Below are 17,813 nucleotides of genomic sequence, written 5' to 3' on the forward strand. Positions count from 1 at the left end.
CTGGGTGGGAATGAATGGGATTGTTTTGCAGGGATTATGTTACTTTGGGATATATTATACATTTGTTTATATTTTTCTCTTTGTTTCCCTTTTTTCTTCTTTCCTTTTATTTCACAGCCGAAGATACATTTCTGAACTCATTTCACAGCTTAAATGTACTACTTAACCTTAATGTACAGATCATCTGTAATCCTTCTCTTTTCTTTCTGTTTATATGTATAATATATATGTTGATGCTTATGTGTATAAAAGGAAACCTCTTAATAAAAAAGACATTGTTTAAAAAACCTTTCAGCCAGTTTGACTTTGACCGGTCATATTTATTTATTTTTCTTTTTATATTTTATTTTTAAAACTAGTTAAAATGAGTTGTACGACTGAAGCTGAACCCCTGCCCAGCTGAGCTTTCATATTACAGGAATTATAGAGTACTTACAAAAACATCAGACAACATCCAGGTGGCGTGAGTAACTAAAAGTAAGGTTTTCATGCTGTTTACTTGATGTTGGTATTTGCACTTGGGGTAAACACTTGAGGGCAAATTAACATCAGGCACTAAAATGACCTCACTGATGCTACTGTCAGCCCCCCCCGGGCATTTCAATCTGATCAGTTTTACACTGGACGTCCTTCCCGATGCGACCCCAGGGAAATGCACGTCTTGTCGTCCTTTCTCCAACGCCTCCTGTTGGAGTTTGTCAGGAGGTTAAATGGCCGCATGCTCCTGTTAGCAAGATCAACTGTGATTTTATTAGAATGATCTGCAGTAAACATCATTATGAACTCTGAGTCAGAGCAGAAGAGTAGTAAGGGTGTTTTGTTTGGCAGATCTTCCAGTTTAACATGAGCGCAGCAACACTGACGCCACTCTGTGGGCACACCTGCAGCTCAGGTGGGAGGATGGTTGTCCTGGAGGAAGCTCTCTGAGGGAACAAACAGGCTGGAGCGCAGCCGAGGAGCCTCAGACGCCAGGAGAAGGAGAGGAGGACGACCAGTTCCAGGCTGTGGATGATGGCACAGAGTCCGACAGAAGGAAGAGGAGGAGAGATCGGCCCGCAAGACGTGCTGAGAGGATGCACAGACGGCGCTCAGAGGACGAAGAGCAACATGATCCGAGTGTTCATCAGCTCCACGTTCACAGGTCAGATTACCTCTGTGGGCTCAGAGCGAACCTACGCATGCTGCTCAGCACCAGTTTGAAGCTCAAACATGAAATCCCATCAAAGCTGGAACTGGTTTAATGATGAAGAGCTCTGCAGCTGCTCTTCATCGTTAAACCAGAATGATGAACAGCTGCAGAACTTTCACAGATCTATTTTTCTCCAGCTCCATCAGTCTGGATCTGATTCTGCAGCACTTTCAAACATAACTGACTATAACTGATAACTGTTCTCCAGAAAATACAGGTCAAAGGCTACAGAGTTATTCTGCTGGGTCAGATGCTGCTGAAGCTGAAATAATGAGACAAACTGAGGAGCCTCAGACTGACCTGAAAACTGCTTTTCTGCTTCTGTAATGAGCTGATGTCATCAAATCACGTCTTTATAGGATGAATACGATTATTCTGATCATGCAGAGTTAATCTAATCAAGTGGGAAAAAAAGAAGCATGGAGCTGAGCAGAAAGGTGCTTTAACCATTTCATACACTGGCGATGGAGCATTTCCTGTGCTTGTTTTTTGGTAGTAAAAAGGCTGAAATGCCTTTGAAGTGTCCACGTAATGAAGTGTCATGTCCATGTAATGCACACAGTTTGAACAAATATACAGTGGGTACGGAAAGTATTCAGACACCCTTAAATTTTCCACTCTTCGTTATAATGCAGCCATGTGCTAAAAATCATTTAAGCTCATTTTTTCTCATTAACGTGCACACTGCACCTGATATTGACAGAAATACAGTTTTTCTGACATTTTTGCAGATTTATTAAAAAAGAAAAACTGAACTATCACATTGCACATTCATGTTAACAAAACTTGTAAACATTTATCCACTCTCTCTCTCTGTCACTCTTGAGGAGGCACTTCAAGTCCTTGAAACGAGGAACCAAAGCTATGTAAAGCACGTGTTCTAAACTAATCCACTTGGCAATTGTGTCAGTCAAAATTTTCAAGGTAGACTTATTGAGCCCCTGATGCTCCGTGAGTGGTTTGTCGCAAGCTGGGTGATGCATTAGCCAAAGTTCTAGCAGCATCGACGACTAACGTATACCCCCTCACAACCGGATTAGGGTTGTGACAGGGCCTAAATACCAGGGGGTCTGAATACTTTCCGTACCCACTGTAGATGGGAAGTCGTTAGATTGCGTTTGACCTTGTTGTGTAAAGACTGCTGAGAGTTGGTGTGATACAGACTTTATTTTTGGTCAGGGAGCAGTTTCTTCCGGCTCAAACTGCATGGTTTCAGCCAGAGAGCGCTCAAACCATGCAGGCTTATATTTTCAGATATCTCACAAAATCAGCTAAATGTCAAACACAGTGAAAGTGGAGCAGGTTGAAACTTTGTATCTCGCTCTGCTCCTCTGGATCCGGGTCAGAACATCGGGACGATGTCTTCCACTTTTATTCTGCAGTTTGATCTGTTGTGATGTTTTAATGTCAGATGTGTTGTCTACGCTCATGATGATAAAGAGTCCAGATGTGGATCAAAGTGTCATTCTTAGTTCTGAGCTCGACTTCCTGTACACTTGTCCAGATCAGATCTCAGAGTGAAGGTTCGTCTCTGCTCCAGGTTCATTCACTGAAACTCTCAACTGAGACTTTCTTTGCTCTTCTGTTCAGTCTTAACTTGATGTGAAGCCAGCTCAGACGCTCTGATTGGTTGTGCTCTGAGCGCCACGTGTGATTGACAGTTTCTCTGATCTGTGGTCAGATATGAGCAGCGAGAGGAAGGCTCTGCTGGAGAAAGCTTACCCAGAAGTCCGGTCCTTCTGCTGCGGGCTTGGCTTGGTGTTCGAGGTCAGTTCACACGTGTTGTGCTCATTAAACCTCATGTGTAACTGTCATTCATGAGGGTTTGACCATTTCTACTCCTTTCCTGTTTTATTTTGAAATCAAGTCTCCTAACATGCGTGCGTTTTCCCCCAGTTTTCTGCCCACTTTGTTCCTCCTCTTTCACCTGCTGGACCGGTTTGTTACCTTCATGTTTTCTTTCCTTTTTCACTTAGATTTGATCATCTTTGTGTTCACGTCTCTTTTTTCAGTTTCTGCCTATGTGGCATGTTTTCTCCATGGTCTTTTCCACTGACCAAGGCAGAAATGATCAACATAAATGACCTGTATCCATGTGAAATAGACTGGTGCCAAAGAACCGCTGACATCAGCGGTATTTTAGTAGCTATGGCAACAAAGTCTCAGTGATTGGCAGGAGCAGATTTTCCTCACACAGGAAATGCCAGCTTTTCTGCCGGTGTTACCAAACTGGGACAGTTAATGTGTCTCAGGGTCAGTTATGTGAAAGCTGCTGAGGTGTTAGTTACACATAAGGTGCCCTTTGGTGGGCTGACATGAAGCACCAGGTAATATGAGCGAGTAGAGGCCGTGAGGGTTCCTGCTATGAAGGAGCATAATAAAACTTAAACAGCTAACACTGTCACTACCTTTGTTAAACCAGTCTAGTCCAGTGTTCAGAGGTCAAAAATTACCAAACAACCAAAAACTTCAAAACAAAATCTTTATTTGAAATAGAGTTCAATAAACGTTATCATAAAACGTCCAACCTAGTCTTTAGTATGAAATCAGAAATTTGCAGCTCCTTTACTTAAATTATTACAAACCCTACTCGACAGTCACAAAGGCTCCACCGTGGACGCGGCAGCAAACAAGGACCACTCCAAGTTAACCACCAACACTGTTTATCAGGATTTCTAGCCTGAAATTAGGCAGGAAAGGATCATCTATACATGAAGACTTATTCAAACAGATTAAAAATAATAGCTTAACTGGCCCGGTCTGTTGGTAGGAACCCTCCTTGCTGCATGTGGCAACCGTCCCATCAAACCTGACGAGGTGAAACAAATACCTCAGTCCAAAGTGGACCCTCGCCTCCTATCACACTATCTTAACCCAAAGCACGATCCTTTCCTGAACCCAGCTGAAAAGTTTTTACTGCCTAAACACGGTGAAGCATAAAATCCTGGCTGTGAGCTCTAAACTGGGACAGTTCACTTCCTGGTTGGTGCGTCACAATACCAAAACAACCAAAACACACCCCATGAATAACAAATGACCCATGAGCAGGTGCAGGGCTTCAGGACTCCACATTTAACCCATTGACCACGCATCTCCCTCCTGAACTGCTGTGAGCTGCCTGAGTGGAGGTTTATACCTGCTTAAAGTTGAATGAGGTCACTTCCTCTTCAGGTTGTGGATCTACGCTGGGGGATCCGAAACGTCCCGTCAGGAGACCACGAGGCCTGTGAGGTCTTCCTGGAGGAGATCCAGCGCTGCGAGCAGATGTCAGCTGGTCCAACGTTCGTTGTGAGTGCTTTGTCCTCTTCGTCACCGGGTCAAAGGTTAAGGTTGGACTTCAGCCACAAATGAGCACTATGTTTATTTTTATTAACATTTTATGTGTGTTTAGTGGAATTGAAATGTCTCTATTTCTTTCTTGACTTTAATTTTTTTTAGTTTACGTGTGGATTATAAGTACACATAGAGCTGAAGCTGAGGCCACAGTTCTTTTGGATCTGAATTGTGCACTCATTCTTCTTCTTTTTATTTTCCTGTTTCTTGGCTCTGAAGGCTCTGCTGGGGAACCGGTACGGCCACCGAGCTCTTCCTCGCCTCATTCCAGAGAAACTCTTTGACGCTCTTCTGTCCAAACTCTCCAAAAACCCAGAAGGCATTAAGACACTTAACCAGTGGTTTAAAAAAGACAGCAATGCTGTCCCACCCACCTATGTCCTTCAGCCAATCATAGCTCACTTCCCTCATTACATTGACCTTCGGCCTGAGAGCGGGAAGCAGCACGACAAAGATGTCCTGTCATGGCGCCTAGCAGAGACTCGGCTACTGCGACTACTTCGATCTGCAGCCACTGACGCCGAGGACACCGGCGAGATCACAGCCGAGGAGAAACAACGGTTCTACACATCAGGTGAAAGCTCGCGGACACCATGCCCAGCTCGCCACTCAGGTCGCCCTCTGTTGTCTCTGTTTTCTCAGTGTTTTCTGGTTCTTCTTGCCCACAGTCACAGAGCGGGAGTTTGAGCGTGGTTTGTGGCAGAATGACTATGAATCATCTGCTCTGCTCTTCGTTCGTGAGATTCCCCGTCAGAAGTCCAGGGAGGGGCCCAAACGTTTTGCCAAGTTCATGGATGTGACCGGCGACGGCCTGCTGGATGCCGAAGCTCAGGGACTCCTCGCCGGGCTGAAGACACGGCTCTTCGTCAAGTCACAGAAGATCCTCAACCTGCACTCTGTGGAGCTGAGCAGAGGAAGCATAAATCCGAAGTGCAAGGAGCATGCTCAGTACCTGGACAGCGTCTGCGAGCAGTTTGTCTCACAGATGAAGGCTCGGATTGGCGCAGCGATGGATTCACTGGGCCGGAGGAAGATGTGGGGAACCACCGAGGAAGAGGAGAAGATGGACGGGTTGGTGGTCACGGAGGCAAGGCGCCACATTGCCATCACTGCTGAGCTTTGCAGAGGTTTCCATGGCAGGGAGGGGCTGCTGGGGAAGCTGTGCCTTGCCATGTGGGAGTCCAGTAATGTCCGCCACAGGCCGCTGGTGGTTCATGGTGGCGCCGGGATGGGGAAGACGGCGGTGCTGTGCAAACTGGCCCAGGAGATGCGTGGTGTACTGGAGGCCAGGGCAGTGGTGGTGATCAGGCTGCTCGCAGCTTGCCACCCTCAAAAACCTGACATTGACCACGTCCTCCACAGCATCTGCACACAGGTGTGTTTGGCTTCTGGTCTGGCTCCGCCCTCACCGCTGACGGTCTCCACTCACTTGGAGCTGCTGCGATTCTTCTGGGATGTTCTTGAGCAGGTTTCCCAGCAGGGCAGTGGTCTGGTCATCGTCCTGGACTCTGTGGAGCAGCTTGCAGACCAACATCACGCTCACAAGCTCCGCTGGTTGCCTGTTGACCTCCCGCCCAACGTCCATGTGGTTGTCTCCATGGAAACCAACAGCGAGGCATTTGCTAACATGCGGTTTAAGTTGGAGTCTCTGGGAAGCTTCTTTGAGGCAGAGCGTTTGTCTTGCGAGGAAGGTGAACGCATCATAGAGTCAGACCTGCGAGCGTCTCAGCGGACGCTGACGTGCGAGCAGAGTAGCGCTGTGCTGCAAACTGTTGAGTCATCTGGCTGCCCACTCCACCTCAAACTCATCCTGTCTGTCGCCAAACGCTGGATGTCCTTCACGCCACTGACAGAGCTGCGTCTGGGTACCAGCACTCAGGAAATGATGTCACACCTCTTCCTTAGGCTGGAGGAAAAACACGGGAAGGAGCTGGTGGGCGGGGCTTTGGGGTACATCACTCTAGCAAGGTGAGGATATGGTCACACCTTTCTGACGAACGTCAGATCACCACATAAGATCGCCACTGTTTCAGTTTGGATTTATCCATCGATTAATACTGAGAACATGATTGATTGATCACAAAAAGGTGATCAGTGTTTCTAAAAGTCTGAACTCAGAAAGCCAGAAAACAACCAAAACACACAAAAATCTCATCATTTGATCACTTGACTCCACAGGGAGGGTCTGCTGGAGGCTGAGTTGCGTGATGTCATGTCCCTGGATGATGATGTCATCAGTGAGGTGTACCGGTACTCCCTTCCTCCGATTCCCTCACTGATCCGGCTGCCGCCCCTCCTGTGGGCGCGGCTAAGGCGGGACCTTGAGGACCACCTGGAGGAGCGCTGGACTGATGGAGTCGCCACCATCGCCTTCAACAACAAGTAAGAAAATCTGAGAAATGATTGATCGGAGCAGACAAATCAATCATAAATAAAAAAAACAACAACAACTAAATCTACATCTGGCAACCAGCTGAAATTGAAATGAAAACTGTTTGTGTTTAGGCGTCTGTCCGAGGCGGTCTCAGCACATTATCTGAGGTCAGAGCGGCGGGGGCGAAGTTTGAGGATCCTGGCAGAGTACTTCCTGGGTCGGTGGTCAGGGAAACTGAGGCCAGCGTCTCTGCCGGGTCTCTCACTGCTGCTGTCTGACAGAAAGGTACAAAATCAGGGGTCAGTTAGTTGTTTTGTGAGGTTATTTAATTTAAAAAAAGGATAGTGTACTCATGAATATAAGGAAATTAGTGTGTCATTACATCTTCCTCCAAACTGATGCATTCTCATAAACTCTTAATTAATGAGTTTATGAGAATGCAAAAACACATAGGAGCGAGCTTGCAGTTTGTGAAAGCTGCCATATCAGATCAGGTTCATGATCCATGATTTATGAGTCGTTGGTAAGTTTGATAAAAATATAAATGTGTGATCTGACCAAGCCTAAACAATCTGTGGAAATAGTTTTTTGCGTCCATGGTGCATTTTGATTGATCCTATGCTGTCACAGGTCCCGCCCCAGCCGCTGTGGTTTGCTCCAGGATTGGCTAACATCAGGAAGCTGCAGGAGCTGCCCTACCACCTGCTGCACAGTGGTCTGTGGGAGGAGCTTCGACAGGAAGTTATTAGTAAGACACAACACAGGGGGAAAGGGGCATGTGGGTCCCGCTCACTCCCACTATTCTCAGCTGAGACCAAACTAAAGTGTGTCAGTGTTTCAACTACACCTGGTTTACCTCTGTGTATCTCCACTGTTCTCCGTTCACCTCTGTGTGTCTCCACTGCTCCCAATTTACCTCTGTGTGTTTGCAGGCTGTGCTGAGTGGCTGTTCATTAAGAGCCGGCTGTGTGGTGTCTCATCTGTGATCCATGACCTGGACCAGTGCTCCAAGTACATGGACTGCACAGAGACTGGACTGATACGAGATGCTCTGGTCCTGATGAAACCCAGCTTATGCTTCCTGGAGGGACACATGGGTCAGTTAGATGTGTTCACTGGCTCACAGTCACATGTCATGTTAAAGTTTTACAGTCTTCTCTCTTGCCGCAGAAGTGTCTTTGTTTTACTCCGAGCTGTTGGCCCGACTGTCCTCGCTCAACTCCGCCTTCCCCACTGTGATTGGGCGGCTGTGTAGCCAGTGCGAGGAGTGGTTACTGAAGTATCCGGATCCGATTCTCATCCCAAGGAGCAGCTTCCTGCAGCAGCCAGGGGGGGCGCTGCAGCACACGCTAAGTGTGCTGCGGGGAGGTCAGATGATGCGTTTTTGGTTTAATTTGGTTTAATTCGGTTTTTGCTTTGACTCATTCAGCAGCCTGACTCTGTGACATTTTTGCAGGTGTTGTCTGCATGGACATCAGCGTGGTGTTGAGGCTCCTAGTTGCGGGGTCAGATGACGGCGTGGTGGAGGTTTGGAGCATGCTTGACAAGCAGCTTGTCCACACCTTGCTGGGACACACAGGTGAGTCTGGCCCAGAACACACAGCTGACTGAACGATAGAACACAGGGTGTCTTCCTCCCGCTCCACGTTTGTACAGCAGGATGAAGGTAACTGTTAAAGGCTTGTTTACTTACCTGTCTTAAACACAGACAGGTAACTCATGGGATCTGTTGCAGAGCCATATGAGCACTCAAATTTTTTTGTGCCAAACCCCCTTCAGCCGATAAAAGTCCAGGCTTCATCTGATTTATGCTCTTTAGTCTTAGGGCAGCAGTGACTCCGACAGAGACACAGGCTCTCCGGCGTGTCCTGGGCCTGCCCCATCGTCTCCTAGGAGACAGTTCACCTCATCCTGCCTCCTTTCAATGTGGGGGACCAGCGGCACTACAAGCTCAGACCCGTTTCAGAGGAAGCTAATATCCACCACATGCGTCCATGATCTTATTTTTTCAGTGGTTCATATATATATAGCACTTCTCGACTCTGAGCACACAGGTTTGCTGATCCACCTGTCGATCTCCTGCTCCATCTCCCCTCGCTGTGAACCTCAGATACTTAAACTCCTCCAACCCAGAGTGGGTATTTGATCAATAAAAAAACAACAACAAATAAACAAAACAAAAAAACAGGAACTGACGCTGAATTTCAGAGGGATAAACGTCAGTGTTAAAGCATTAACAATCAGTTTTTGTCTTGTTTCCTCCGAAAAATAAGTGAGTTTTATGCAGTTTTCTTCCACGTCATCTAGCTCTAAACCCCACCTGTTAGATCCGTCTACAGTCCGACTTGCTCTGCAGTAAGGAACCACATGGGTGATGCAAATACAGGGAGTGCAGAATTATTAGGCAAATGAGTATTTTGTCCACATCATCCTCTTCATGCATGTTGTCTTACTCTTCATGCATGTTGTCTTACTCCAATCTGTATAGGCTCGAAAGCCTGCTACCAATTAAGCATATTAGGTGATGAATCGCTACCTTATCGTGGTGGAGGGGTTTGTGTGTCACAGGGATCCCAGGGGCTATGTTGTCTGGGGGCTTTTGCCCCCTGGTAGGGTCTCCCATGGCAAATTGGCCCTGGGTGAGGGACCAGACAAAGAGCGATTCATAAGACCCTTATGAAAAGGACACCGAGGGAACAGTTTACCCTGCCCGGGATAGGGTTACCGGGGCCTCGCCCTGGAGCCAGGCCCGGGGAGGGTGCCCGAGGGCGAGCGTCTGGTGGCCGGGCCTTAGTCCATGGGGCCCAGCCGGGCACAGCCCGAAGAGGAGGCATGGGCCCATCCTCCCGCAGGCCCACCACCCGCAGGAGGCGCCATAGGGGTCGGGTGCATTGTGTGCCGGGTGGCGGCCAGGAGCGGAGGCCCTGGCGGACTGACCCCCGGCTGCCAAGACTGGCAATAGGGACATGGAATGTCACCTCTCTGGTGGGGAAGGAGCCTGAGTTAGTGCGTGAGGTTGAGAGGTACCGGCTAGATATAGTCGGGCTCACCTCTACACATGGCTTGGGCTCTGGAACCAGTCTCCTGGAGAGGGGCTGGACTCTGTCTCAGTCTGGAGTTGCCCTTGGTGAGAGGCGGCAGGCTGGGGTGGGTATCCTAATATCCCCTCGGCTTGCTGCCGGTACGTTGGGGTTTTTCCCGGTGGACGAGAGGGTTTGTTCCCTGCGCCTTAGGGTCGTGGAACGGGTCCTGACTGTCATCTGCGCTTATGCGCCGAGTGGCAGTTCAGAGTACCCAGCCTTCTTAGAGTCCCGGGGGGGGGGGGGGGGGGGTGCTGGAGGGTGCTCTGTTGTCCTGCTGGGAGACTTCAATGCTCACGTGGGTAACGACAGCGAGACCTGGAGGGACGTGATTGGGAGGAACGGCCTCCCTGATCTGAACCCGAGCGGTGCTCTGTTATTGGACTTCTGTGCTAATCACAGTTTGGCCATAACGAACACCCTGTTCGAACATAAGAGTGTCCATAAGTGCACGTGGCACCAGGACGCTCTAGGCCGTAGGTCGATGATCGATTTTGTAATCGTATCAGCAGACCTGCGACCATATGTTCTGGACACTCGGGTAAAGAGAGGGGCTGAGCTGTCAACTGATCACCACCTGGTGGTGAGTTGGATCAGGTGGCGGGGGAAGACGCTGGACAGACCTGGTGCACCTAAACGCGTAGTGAGGGTGTGCTGGGAACGTCTAGCAGAGGCCCCAGTCCGCGAGATCTTCAACGCACACCTCTGGCAGAGCTTCAACAGCATTCCGAGGGAGACTGGGGACATTGAGTCCGAATGGACCATGTTCAGCGTCTCCATTGCCGAAGCTGCTGCATTGAGCTGCGGCCGCAAGGTGGTTGGTGCCTGCCGTGGTGGTAATCCCCGAACCAAATGGTGGACACCAGAGGTGAAGGGAGCCACTAGGCTGAAGAAGGAGTCCTATCGGGCTTGGTTAGCCTGTGGGACTCCGGAGGCAGCCGACAGGTATCGACAGGCCAAGCGGAATGCGGCTCGGGCAGTGGCTGAAGCAAAAACTCGGGTGTGGGAGGAGTTCGGAGAGGCCATGGAAAAAGACTTTCGGACTGCCTCGAAGAGATTCTGGCAAACCGTCAGACGTCTCAGGAGGGGAAAGCGGTGCTCTACCTGCACTGTGTATAGTGCTGGCGGAGCGCTGCTGACGTCGACTGAGAAAATTGTCAGATGGTGGAAGGAATACTTCGAGGACCTCCTTAATCCCACTGACACGTCTTCCGAGGAGGAAGCAGAGTCTGGGGATGAGGGGAATGACCCGCCAATTTCCGGGGGCGAGGTCACTGAGGCAGTTAAACAACTCCTTGGTGGCAGAGCCCCTGGTGTTGATGAGGTCCGCCCCGAGTTCCTGAAGGCTCTGGACGTTGTAGGGCTGTCCTGGTTGACACGCCTCTGCAATGTTGCGTGGAGATCAGGGGCAGTACCTGTGGACTGGCAGACCGGGGTGGTGGTCCCCATCTTTAAGAAAGGGGACCGGAGGGTGTGTTCCAACTACAGGGGGATCACACTCCTCAGCCTCCCTGGGAAAGTCTATGCCAGGGTGCTGGAAAGGAGAGTTCGTCCGTTAGTCGAACCTCGGATACAGGAGGAACAATGCGGTTTTCGTCCTGGTCGCGGAACACTGGACCAGCTCTTTATCCTCTCCAGGATACTTGAGGGTGCATGGGAGTTTGCCCAACCAGTCTACATGTGTTTTGTGGACTTGGAGAAGGCATTCGACCGTGTTGCGGGAATATGGGGTGTCTGGCCCATTGCTACGGGCCATTCGATCCCTATACAACCGTTGCAAGAGCTTGGTTTGCATTGCCGGCAATAAGTCGGACTCGTTCCCGGTGGGTGATGGGCTCCGCCAGGGCTGCCCTTTGTCTCCGGTTCTGTTCATAATTTTTATGGACAGGATTTCTAGGCGCAGCCAAGTGGCGGAGGGCTTTCGCTTTGGTGGCCTCAGAATCTCATCTCTGATTTTTGCAGATGATGTGGTTCTGTTGGCTTCATCGGGTGAGGGCCTCCAGCTCGCACTGGAACGGTTCGCAGCCGAGTGTGAAGCAGCGGGAATGAGGATCAGCACCTCCAAATCTGAGGCCATGGTTCTCAGCCGGAAAAGGGTGTAGTGCCCACTCCGGGTCGGGGATGAGTTCCTGCCCCAAGTGGAGGAGTTCAAGTATCTCGGGGTCTTGTTCGCGAGTGATGGGAGAAGGGAGCCGGAGATCGACAGACAGATTGGGGCTGCAGCTGCAGTAATGCGGACGCTATACCGGTCCGTCGTGGTGAAGAGGGAGCTGAGTGTAAAAGCGAAGCTCTCAATTTACCGGTCGATCTACATCCCTACCCTCACCTATGGCCACGAGCTGTGGGTAGTGACCGAAAGAACGAGATCGCGGATACAAGCGGCAGAAATGAGCTTCCTCCGAAGGGTGGCTGGCCTCTCCCTTAGAGATAGGGTGAGAAGTTCGGCCATCCGGGAGGGGCTCAGAGTAGAGCAGCTGCTGCTCCACATCGAAAGGAGCCAGCTGAGGTGGTTCGGGCATCTGACAAGGATGCCCCCCTGGGCGCCTCCTGGGTGAGGTGTTCCAGGCATGTCCCACCGGGAGGAGGCCCCGGGGCAGACCCAGGACAGGATCTCTGGAGAGATTATATCTCTCGGCTGGCCTGGGAACGCCTTGGTATTCCCCCGGATAAGCTGGAGGAGGTGGCTGGGGAGAGGGAGGTCTGGGCCTCTTTGCTTAGGCTGCTGCCCCCGCGACCCGGCCCCGGACAAAGCGGATGAGGATGGATGGATGAATGGAGGTGATGTGAATCTCTGTAATGAGAAGGGGTGTGGTCTAATGACATCAACACCCTATATCAGGTGTGCATAATTATTAGGCAACTTCCTTTCCTTTGGCAAAATGGGTCAAAAGAAGGACTTGACAGGCTCAGAAAAGTCAAAAATAGTGAGATATCTTGCAGAGGGATGCAGCAGTCTCAAAATTGCAAAGCTTCTGAAGCGTGATCATCGAACAATCAAGCGTTTCATTCAAAATAGTCAACAGGGTCGCAAGAAGCGTGTGGAAAAACCAAGGTGCCAAATAACTTCCCATGAACTGAGAAAAGTCAAGCGTGCAGCTGCCAAGATGCCACTTGCCACCAGTTTGGCCATATTTCAGAGCTGCAACATCACTGGAGTGCCCAAAAGCACAAGGTGTGCAATACTCAGAGACATGGCCAAGGTAAGAAAGGCTGAAAGACGACCACCGCTGAACAAGACACACAAGCTGAAACGTCAAGACTGGGCCAAGAAATATCTCAAGACTGATTTTTCTAAGGTTTTATGGACTGATGAAATGAGAGTGAGTCTTGATGGGCCAGGTGGATGGGCCCGTGGCTGGATTGGTAAAGGGCAGAGAGCTCCAGTCCGACTCAGACGCCAGCAAGGTGGAGGTGGAGTACTGGTTTGGGCTGGTATCATCAAAGATGAGCTTGTGGGGCCTTTTCAGGTTGAGGATGGAGTCAAGCTCAACTCCCAGTCCTACTGCCAGTTTCTGGAAGACACCTTCTTCAAGCAGTGGTACAGGAAGAAGTCTGCATCCTTCAAGAAAAACATGATTTTCATGCAGGACAATGCTCCATCACACGCGTCCAAGTACTCCACAGCGTGGCTGGCAAGAAAGGGTATAAAAGAAGAAAAACTAATGACATGGCCTCCTTGTTCACCTGATCTGAACCCCATTGAGAACCTGTGGTCCATCATCAAATGTGAGATTTACAAGGAGGGAAAACAGTACACTTCTCTGAACAGTGTCTGGGAGGCTGTGGTTGCTGCTGCACGCAATGTTGATGGTGAACAGATCAAAACACTGACAGAATCCATGGATGGCAGGCTTTTGAGTGTCCTTGCAAAGAAAGGTGGCTATATTGGTCGCTGATTTGTTTTTGTTTTGTTTTTGAATGTCAGAAATGTATATTTGTGAATGTGGAGATGTTATATTGGTGTCACTGGTAAAAATAAATAATTGAAATGGGTATATATTTATTTTTTGTTAAGTTGCCTAATAATTATGCACAGTAATAGTCACCTGCACACACAGATATCCCCCTAAAATAGCTAAAGCTAAAAACAAACTAAAAACTACTTCCAAAAACATTCAGCTTTGATATTAATGAGTTTTTTGGGTTCATTGAGAACATGGTTGTTGTTCAATAACAAAATTATTCCTCAAAAATACAATTTGCCTAATAATTCTGCACTCCCTGTAGTGACAGTCGTGCCAAGCAAACCTCTGTAGAAAACCATTTCCAGGGATGAATTGGTTAGCAAACACTGAGCATGTAGAAACCAGAAAAGGGCTGCAGGGTCTTCATTTAGCTTTGCCCAGGCGATGAACACAGGTGATAATTATGCCTTCTGTATGTTTTATAGCTTCAATCTTGGCTGTCAAGGTGATCGGCAGCCCCGCCCACTGCCTCTCATTGGCTGCTGACGGTTCACTGAGGAGGTGGAGCCTGATGAATGGCCAGCAGCTCTTCTGCATCGAGGAGGCAGTGCCTATAGACTCCATCCCTTCATCGGTGCACCTCCACCTATCTGAGCAGCTGCTCTTCGTTTACACCAGGACACAGGTACCGCCTCCGCGCCTAGCTTCGTTCACGCACTGCCGAATGTCTCTCGTCATATCTGATCCCGCTTCTGCTCTTGCTTCAGGTGAAGGTGTGGCAGCTGGATGGGGCGGAGCTTCACCTGAACAGCAGCGACGATGAGGTCTGGTTGGTTCTCGGGGTTCTTGGAGAATCGGTGGTCTATCTGTCCAACTCCGGTCGGGTCAGGATCTCGCACCCAGTTTACGGGACTCAGTTAACGGTGAAAACTCCGCAGGAAAACTCAGTGAGGCACCGGACTGTCGTAACCACGTTGATGCTCCCCAAACGTGAGAAAGTGTTTGTTGTGTATAAAGGAGGATTCCTCCACCAGGTGTGTGTGTCTCTCTCTCTCTCTCACACACACACACACACACCTGAAATAATTATAATAGTATGAAATTAAAACATTAAAAATCAAGATTAATGATCAAAAATTATACGATTTTAAGGTTTTTAAAGGTTTAAAAATGTACGCCTATAAATATGTGACTATATTAATACATTTCTGAAAATGCAATTAAACAAGCCACAATAATTATAGTTATCCAATAAAATACATAATATAAAAAGGAAATGTAAATTTAATATATCACAATTAAAAAGGTTGTGTTTGTACAGGTTAGGTAAATGTGGTGTAAGAATTTAAAATATTTTGAGTGGCGCTCTCAGGTCTGCAGCTGAATTCACTCTAAAAAGCTTTTTTTTCCTTTTACTTTCCACAATGACGACGATGATGCCATTTTATCGTGCAGATTTCCAGGACAGGCAAACAGACTGTTGGCGAGTTTCCTCTGCTTCCTTCCTTCTTCTCAGTCACTGAAGATGAAAAAACCCTGTTAGCAGGTAGGCCTGAGCGCTGAGCGCTGTGCTTCGGACCTGCACAGAAGCATCCTGATTCTTTGTGTCGTCCGCAGCCAGCGAGTGCACTCTGAGCCTCTTCAGCATCCTCGGCGACTCTCTGGACCGATTCCTTGACCTCCAGCACGACGATGACATTTTATCCGCCTGTGTCTCCTCAGACGGCAGGCGGCTCGTGTCTGGAGCTGCAGACCAACTTGTACGAGTAAGAAACCAGCAGGAAGCACGATCCGATTCACTCAGTTCAAAACACTGAAGACATTGGGCATTTTATAAAGATGACTGAAGCCACAGAGTGTCTCTCTGTAATTACAGCTCATTTTATTCTGAAAAGACTGTTATTCTCTCACAGGTGTGGTCGGTGACCACGGGGGCGCTGTTGGACTCTCTGTGTGGGGCGGACGCCCCTGTCACCTGTGTGCTTCTCTTTAATGACTTTGTGGTTTCGGCCTCGACGGCCACCTCTTCCATCCTGCTGTGGAACCTGAAGTACGACGCCAGCACCAAACCTACCATCCGCATTCCTGCAGACTCCGCCCACATTGCCCTCACCAAAGACGGCAATCAGGTTTTCTATGTCCACCAGCAGAGCCATACCGAGGTCATGAGCTGGAACAGCCACACAGGTCAGAGGTGAAAGGTGGCGGCTACTTACAGAACATTAGAAAACATTAGAATAAACATTAGAATGATGTCACGCCCCCTGAGGTCTATGCTGGTTCCCCCTGCAGGTTCTGTGTGCGAGCGTTTGCCCGTCTCCTCCGAGGTGTCCTGTCTGGAGTTGGCTCAGAACAAACGTCTCCTCCTCTGCGGCCTGACGAGTGGCACCGTCCTCATCTACCCATTAGCCCTGCCTCAGGAGACGCTTTGCATCCCCCCCCCGGAGAGCCTCTGCAGGGTCCTCTGCCTCACCGCCGGCACCAAGGAGAAGCACCTGGCGGTGGCCTACGAGGACTCGGTGTGCCTGTTCGAGATTGCTTCCAGGGACAACTTTCCCACGGTGGAGGGGCCTCTGAAGAAGTTTGCACTGCCCCTTCTCCACGCCCCGCTGTCCGCCATGGCCCTGCTTCCCGACCGCAGGCTGCTGTACGGCACGAGCTGTGGGGAGGTGACGCTGTGGGACTTTGGCAGGGGTGGCGACGTCTCCGACTTGGAGCCTCACCGCAGCGGAGTGACCTGTGTGACGGTCAGTAACCGGGGGGCTCATGCTCTGGTGGGCTCCGAGGACACTGTGCAGAGGCTGTGGGCCCTGAACCCGCTGGCCCTGGACCACACCATGGAGTACAAGGTGAGAGGTCAAAGGAACGCTCTGCGAGTATGAGCATGGATGACTTGTGCCGATGTCACTGTCGGGCCTTTGGTCCGTCTCTTCTTCTGTCATCTCATTTTTAGGGCTTTCTCTTTGAGGGCGTCCTCTCTGCTGCGTTCTCTGAAACCGACCGCTTCATCTTCACCGGGTCTCAGGACCGAACCATCAAAGTCTGGGACGTTGCATCAGGTATGCATGTTTGTGTTCGGCTGCAGAGTTAGATTTTAGGGCTAAAAAAGGCAAAAATCTGGGATACAGACAAGCACTGAAGCGTGCACCAGCAGTTTTGCACCTGGACCACTCCCAGGTCTGAGCCGTCCTGGTTGCAACTCTCTAGAGTTCAGTCAGCTGCAAACAAAAGATTCTCCAACAGTTTGGCCTTTGGGATTTTATAAACAGTTCTATCATTCCAGCCACTGAGCTTTATTCATTTCTCCCGTCAGGAAACCTGCTCTTCGTTCAGTACGTCTACTCCCCCGTTGTCCGAATGGTGACCTTCAGGGACGGCTTTGTGGCCATAACCCGGCAGGGCGCCATCATCAGAGAGCTGTTTCGGTGTCCAGACCACATCGGGCCCGACTACAACCCTGTGAGGAGTTTCAGGGCCCAGTACCGGGTCACCTCTAGGGAGAAGGACCGGGAAGGACCGCAGACCTCCGTATCCAACCTGCAGGACTTTAACCCCACCCAGTTAAACCTGAACCTCGTGGGCATGTTCAAAGCCAAACCCTCCTCTGCATGTGTCATGCTGTAGGACAGCAGGGCCCAAGTCACGGCTCCCGGACCCTTCACTGGCCGTTCAAGGAGGGGAAAAAAAATGTTATTTACCAATATTTGATCATTATATTTAATAAACATGTAATCAGTACAGCACACGCTTGTTCTCCTGTGAATTACTGCAAACATTCAGTTTCTCTGAAGCTGATTATAGTGTTGAAAACACAGTGAGTGAATCCTTTCTTTACACATTGAAGATTTAAAAGCTTCATGTTTTTGTGATGCTGAGCCGTCTGCAGCAGGACTGACAGTTTCATATAAAAATTCAACTTTTCTGAAGGATTT

General features: G+C 49.5%; 1 protein-coding gene across 1 annotated transcript; it reads left to right on the forward strand.

The window, feature by feature from the left end:
* Window positions 1-1,008: 1,008 nt before the first annotated feature.
* nwd1 (NACHT and WD repeat domain containing 1) lies at window positions 1,009-17,505 on the forward strand. Its single transcript, XM_085348609.1, has 19 exons — window positions 1,009-1,141; window positions 2,871-2,956; window positions 4,361-4,477; window positions 4,742-5,096; window positions 5,191-6,490; window positions 6,701-6,904; window positions 7,028-7,181; window positions 7,527-7,644; window positions 7,829-7,993; window positions 8,067-8,264; window positions 8,353-8,475; window positions 14,367-14,566; window positions 14,649-14,915; window positions 15,337-15,427; window positions 15,499-15,647; window positions 15,795-16,068; window positions 16,174-16,730; window positions 16,835-16,940; window positions 17,195-17,505. The coding sequence occupies exons 1-19, from the start codon at window positions 1,009-1,011 to the stop codon at window positions 17,503-17,505; spliced, it is 4,908 nt and encodes a 1,635-aa protein (XP_085204735.1).
* The last annotated feature ends 308 nt before the right edge of the window (window positions 17,506-17,813 follow it).

This window comes from Diplotaxodon limnothrissa, linkage group LG23, assembly GCF_057381915.1.
Source record: "Diplotaxodon limnothrissa isolate DT_005_m linkage group LG23, D_limnothrissa_male_GT1.1, whole genome shotgun sequence".
In the NCBI taxonomy this organism is placed as follows: Eukaryota; Metazoa; Chordata; class Actinopteri; order Cichliformes; family Cichlidae; genus Diplotaxodon; species Diplotaxodon limnothrissa.

What these genes read in the sequence shown, in the direction of transcription:
- nwd1 (XM_085348609.1), top strand. Translation starts at nt 1,009, where the DNA reads ATGATGGCACAGAGTCCGACAGAAGGAAGAGGAGGAGAGATCGGCCCG. An exon ending in CAGCTGGTCCAACGTTCGTT is followed by an intron (nt 4,478 to 4,741) that starts GTGAGTGCTTTG and finishes TTGGCTCTGAAG; the next exon opens with GCTCTGCTGGGGAACCGGTA. An exon ending in AGTCTGGGACGTTGCATCAG is followed by an intron (nt 16,941 to 17,194) that starts GTATGCATGTTT and finishes TTCTCCCGTCAG; the next exon opens with GAAACCTGCTCTTCGTTCAG.